Source organism: Cheilinus undulatus, linkage group 13 (assembly GCF_018320785.1).
Source record: "Cheilinus undulatus linkage group 13, ASM1832078v1, whole genome shotgun sequence".
NCBI classification, from domain to species: domain Eukaryota; kingdom Metazoa; phylum Chordata; class Actinopteri; order Labriformes; family Labridae; genus Cheilinus; species Cheilinus undulatus.
In genome coordinates this window covers 28326183-28331639 of record NC_054877.1, presented here as the reverse complement: position 1 = coordinate 28331639, position 5457 = coordinate 28326183, and the positions used below count along the sequence as shown (strand labels likewise).

The 5457-nt window shown below is 37.9% G+C and overlaps 1 protein-coding gene across 1 annotated transcript; it reads right to left on the bottom strand.

Moving 5' to 3' along the window:
• Positions 1 to 3355: 3355 nt before the first annotated feature.
• On the bottom strand, positions 3356 to 4954 carry LOC121520665 (C-C motif chemokine 20-like). The gene is made up of 4 exons (XM_041804224.1): positions 4830 to 4954; positions 3827 to 3935; positions 3658 to 3732; positions 3356 to 3569 (listed from the first exon to the last, which is right to left on the bottom strand). The coding sequence occupies exons 1-4, from the start codon at positions 4900 to 4902 to the stop codon at positions 3524 to 3526; spliced, it is 303 nt and encodes a 100-aa protein (XP_041660158.1). The 5' UTR covers positions 4903 to 4954; the 3' UTR covers positions 3356 to 3523.
• Between the last annotated feature and the right edge of the window lie 503 nt (positions 4955 to 5457).

Genomic DNA, 5457 nt, shown 5'->3' with positions numbered 1-5457 from the left:
TTATGTTGAAGAGAGAAAAACACTAATTTCTCCAATTGTTCAGCTTACAAGCTACAGTGATGAGATTTAATGTAATACACAACTAAACTTATTCTCTCTAAGATAAATGTATACTGAAATTATATATATATATATATATATATATATATATTCAATATTATATATTCTTAAAACATCCATATTATATATTTTTTAACAAATTTTTGAAATGAGCTGTGTTACAATGCTGTAGCAGAACATCCATATCATTCTGTGATCTAGATTTAGACTAAAACACTGTGAGGGAAAACCTGGTCAGCAATCAGCTCTGAACCACTGACACTAATCAAAGTTTTGCTGAGGCATTATTTTACAACACATCTTTAAAGGAATTATACCGCCACCTAGTGTTCAGACAGTTTTGTATCACTTTATGTGCAAGAATACTGTACTTTTTTTGACTGATGTAGAAATTCTATAATGAAAGAGTTAATGCCAAACAATCTGCACAATCAGGCTATTTTCTTTGTTGCTATTTTTTGTTTTAGTGATTTTTACCATTAGTTTGATATTGAACCCATAAAACTATTTGTTTACTGTTACACGCTATGTAATCTTGGCTTTAGTCTTTGTTTATACAAAGTGCTTCAAAAGAAAAGTTTTCTTTTGAACTGCTAAATTGCTAATCTGAGAAATATCTCATCTCCACATATGCATGGTTATGGAAGTACATCAACAGAAAGTCCATGCATCCCTGTGGGAGTCTCCATGATGTCCGATGTTCGGAATGTGATCCTTAAATAATTGAACTTAAGCGGTAAATATCAGAGAGACCGTATGCCATCTGCTTACTGGTTAACAGATTATAACGAGTCATATTTATCAGCTTGATATCAAATACAGTCAAAATAATCACTTTGATATATATATAATAATATAATCAATATGAAGTGCTGTAAGATTGTTTAAGGTAGTACACTGAAGTGAAAAGTTAGGAAGGAATGATTAGATTAAAAATGGGTTGTTTAACTTTAAACAAACATTTACTGGCTTGGCAAATTAGCTTAGCTTAGCTCGTTTGGCCGTTCGTATGCCCATATATGAAATACAGTAGGCTATATGCCGCTTTATCTGGTTGGCCAGCTGCTTTAACTATTTCTTGACATGCAATATTAATCAAGTTTTTTCTCATTTATTCCAGTTAACACATTTCAAGCTTCTTGATGGTGAAAAGTCAGACAATTTCATCTCCCAAGTGGCTACAGGTATTTTATCAACTTTAATCAACCTGTAAAACATGCAGTTTCTTTGGGTTAGACACTAGGAAGCATTATCTTTATATTTACGACTGTTGGACATATAACCTTACAAAGCAGATAGATATGCCCGTTTCTGTGTTTCTCACTGGTGAATCCATCTTGCAAAGCTCCCGTCTGAACTGTTTGGGCTCGATTAGAAAGTGACAGGATGAGGGGCGGGACAGAGTCGTAACGTAAGCAAGCAGCAACAAGGGGCCGGTGCAATTATGGTGGAAGACATAAGCATGGATGCTGCTATAGTGTCAGTTTTATCATAAATTAGATATATATATATATATACTATATTGATCCCGAAGGAAATTCAATAGAAAAATTGATCATATCCATGGGATATATATAAACACACAGTTAAAAACTAGACCCACCCCAGTGGCAGGAAAAGCAATAAAAAAGCAAAAAACAAGGTCTCGTAAACACGGAGCAGCTGAATGCAGCTTGTTACCACAAGCCCCGGAAGTGACTTTCACAACATGTCACAACATGTCTTTGTTAAAAGAAGAACAAAGAATAGCAGTGATTTACTTTCTTTTCAACAAAACCAAAAGTCATATACTGACATTCCTTGGTTGCTGCGCACGCACACCTCGGTCGTGGCTACGTCATGTGTTTTGTTGCTCTGATTGGCCCTTAAAGATGTGACGGACAGAACATTCATCCAATCATACTCCGAGTTTTTTTTTTTTTCAAAGCTTCTGCCCTTTCTCAAACACTTAGTATTGAAGGTTTTCCAGGGTTTGTCAGGTTATAAATTTTAAGCATTAGGGTGCTAAGGATTCATGGGGCCCTACGTGCCACAACCTGGGGCTGAAGAGGACAGGGAAGGCAGCTAGGGTCAAGATTGATAGCATCACTGGCCTTTTCACCCCTGGTGATATGACTGGAGTCTGCCAACATTTTCCAGCCCTTGGGACATCCACAGCACAACCAGGGCCTCATGGCAACACCTTACCAGCAGGGACTGTACCTTAGACCAGTGGTTCTCAACTGGTGGGTCGTGACTAGGTGTCTGAAAAAAAAAAAGGTGGCAAAAGTCCTGAAGTCCTTATTGGACATGTATCCATGCCTTTTCTTTTACCCTGTTTTACTGTGAAATTCATTAAATTTTAATATTTGATCAATATTTCAACTAATTTATCTCCTCTCTTTGCAATAAATGGCTACTTTTTCCATGATAATGAAGTAATTCCACAAGTTCTCTGGAAAATTGGCAGAAATTAACACATAATGATGGGGAAAGAGGGTATAAAATTTGTCAGCTTTGTCCCTTTTTTTGTATATATATCAGGTGTTTTGGTCCAATCATGCTCCAAACTGCAACATATTCAATTAACTAAACATGTGTTGTGAACATTTTTTGGAAACTTGGGTCGTGATCTGTGATAAGACAGACTGATGGGTCCTGAGGCTGGACCAGTTGAGAACCACTGCCCTATACCACGCTTACTCGCCACATCAACTCCTTGCTACACCCTAAAAGTGTGAACTCAACAGATTATTCTCTTGAAAGAAAGATTGAAAGATTGGGGGCTTTTAAGAATACATTTTGGGCTCTAGCCCTGTAAGCCACCCCTAGCTCCACAGAAATTCCATCACCTGATGAAAGATCATTATAGCGCTCTAAAATGTAAACAAAGCAGTATGGCTTGTTCCAACACCATGCCACTGTCAACACCTGTCAAATGTTTTATGTAAACATGATCTGTCTCATGGCTTCCTCCTGCTGATGTCACAGGACTTTCACACTTTATGACGAATTATTTGCCTAATCTTGATCACGGGAGCAAAAACTCCAGAGCTGGAGTCATGTGGAAAGGTAAATAAGGAAGTTAAGATAAAATGCTGTCAGGGAGGTGTGGAGCGCACTTTCAAGAGGAACAGGAATGTACTCATTACACCTTTCACCTACAAGCATGACCTTATGTGATGTCACAAAATAGTCAAAATCTTTGATTGAAATAGAAATTTAATGTTTTTAATAACAAAACACAACATTTTTATCAAAAAATAAAAATATATAATACAACTTTTACTGTACAAGTGAACTGTAGGCTGCATTGCGAAACTCTTTTTAGAGAAAGTAAAGGAAACTGCACATTGGAGTTTACTTAAGTAGCTATTTAACTGTGGATCATCATACACTGTACGCATGTGGATGGCAGGAGAAGCCCAGATAGTCTGTTTGCTGCAGGCGGGTTGTCGTCTCTCTTCAAACATCAGAGGGACTTTTACTCCTTGAACAATGACTCTCTGTGAACCATTTGTGCTTTAGCCCTGCAATGAGGAATGACAGAGTTTAATTTTAGTGCTTACATTTGACATTATACTCTCTGAATATAAGTAAATAATAAAATATCTTTACCTTAAACGGTTGACGTAATCCATCACCCAGTCCAAAGCAGGATCGGTGCAAACTCTGCCCTTCTTTGTGTGGAAACTGTGAATTAAAAGGAATAAAATGCTCTCACTACAATATCTTATGTTTAATGTGTTTTTTATTCTCTACTTAAGGAAAAAAATATGTCACTTACATGATGGCACTAATGGGACATAACCCTATGTCAGATTGAACCGTGTACCCCTTGATTGGACGAAAAGGAAGCTTGGTTTTCATGTAACTTCGACAGCATCCATGATATTCTGTGAAACAAAACAAAAAAAAAACTTGATTACAAACTGGAAAGGATAAAGTCAAGATTCTTTTGAACAACAAAACTTAAAGTTCTTGTAAAAAACATTTAAAAGAGCAGGAGTACAGCGTCCAAGAGACAAGAAACAACAACAACAATGGTTCACAATACGAGACACAATCCACAAAATACATTAAAGCTGACATTTAAATGCCAAAACAAACATCGAAGATTAAAACTAAGTCATGATAAAGTGCTCTAGACGACATCAATTCAAAAATGATACTCTAAAAGTGCCGAAGTGCTTATGAAGGCTCTCTAAAATAATACAGATTCCTTTTCAGTTAAAGTGCATCATCTTGTGCTAATTTGGTTAAGAAGTGCAATAGCTGCAGGTACAAAAAGTGTTCCTGTAGCATTTTGTTCTCCCTTTAGGAGCAACAAAGCGACAACCTGAGCAAAGAAGTTGGAACTCTGAATTTAAAGGGTGAGAACAGTCATATCCTCTGTCATCCTGCTGTATATTTTAACTGTGGAAAATATAAACACGGCCTCCTCTGATAACTACCCTGCTGCAGAAGTTACAAGCATTAAAAATCACAGCCAAAAAAATCATCAACCTTGGGAGTAGGTGCCTAGTGGTTAAAGGCGCCCCCCCCCCATGTATATGCAGGCGGCCCGGGTTCGAATCCAGCCTGAGGCCCTTTACCGCATGTCTCTCCCCCACTCTTGACCCTGTTTCTGACTCTATCCACTGTCCTCCTCTATCTAATAAAGGCACAAAAGTGCCCAAAAATAAATCTTAAAAAATAAATAAGTAAAAAAATCATCAGCTTTGCCATTGCTGGTCCTGTTTGCTTCTACGTCATAAAAATCAATTCAAGGCTAAAGACTCAATCCATACCTGCAGTGTCCGTGGCCAGCACACAGACAGTGAGCAGCATGACCGCCATCACCGTTGCCTTGATTGATACCATGTCTTCGTCTGTGCAGAGCTGGTGTCTCGTCCGTCCTCAGGTGGAGTCTGAGAGCTTATTCTGACAAACTGTTGATCACTGCAACCTTATATATTCCTCACAGAGACAGGAAACTTCCAGTCAGAGGAGATAAGATCTGCCTACGGCACCACAAAAAAACCCTCTCACTCCCCCGGCAAAAAATAAATAAATAAAAAAAGGAAGAAGAAGGTAGGGGATATTTCTCACACACCCTGGTAGCAACATCTTATAACAATGTCAGTAGCTTGTGGGTGTGCTTACATTACGTATTAAAATTATGATCATAGCAATTAGAAAAGCTCAGCTATGTAGAAAAGCCAGGTTACACAAACTTTGACCACACATTCAAGAGAAAGTCCAAGAGAACCAAGCCAACGTGGGAAGTTCCAAAGGTGTGGCTCCTCTCTAAGTGGCGCGTCATGCCCTTCATGATATTAAAGGCAGAGTAAATGTCATCAAAATAAGACTTTTAAACTGAAATAATAAATGTTTAGAGAGGAGGAAGTTTGTCTGAAACCTTATTTGGACCCCAGA

Bases quoted from the DNA above. Each gene is read 5' to 3' on its own strand.
- LOC121520665 (XM_041804224.1), bottom strand. From the start codon at position 4,902: ATGGTATCAATCAAGGCAACGGTGATGGCGGTCATGCTGCTCACTGTC. The intron at 3,936-4,829 runs GTATGGATTGAG...TTTGTTTCACAG, and splicing joins GCTGGCCACGGACACTGCAG to AATATCATGGATGCTGTCGA. The intron at 3,570-3,657 runs GTAAAGATATTT...TCCTCATTGCAG, and splicing joins GATTACGTCAACCGTTTAAG to GGCTAAAGCACAAATGGTTC.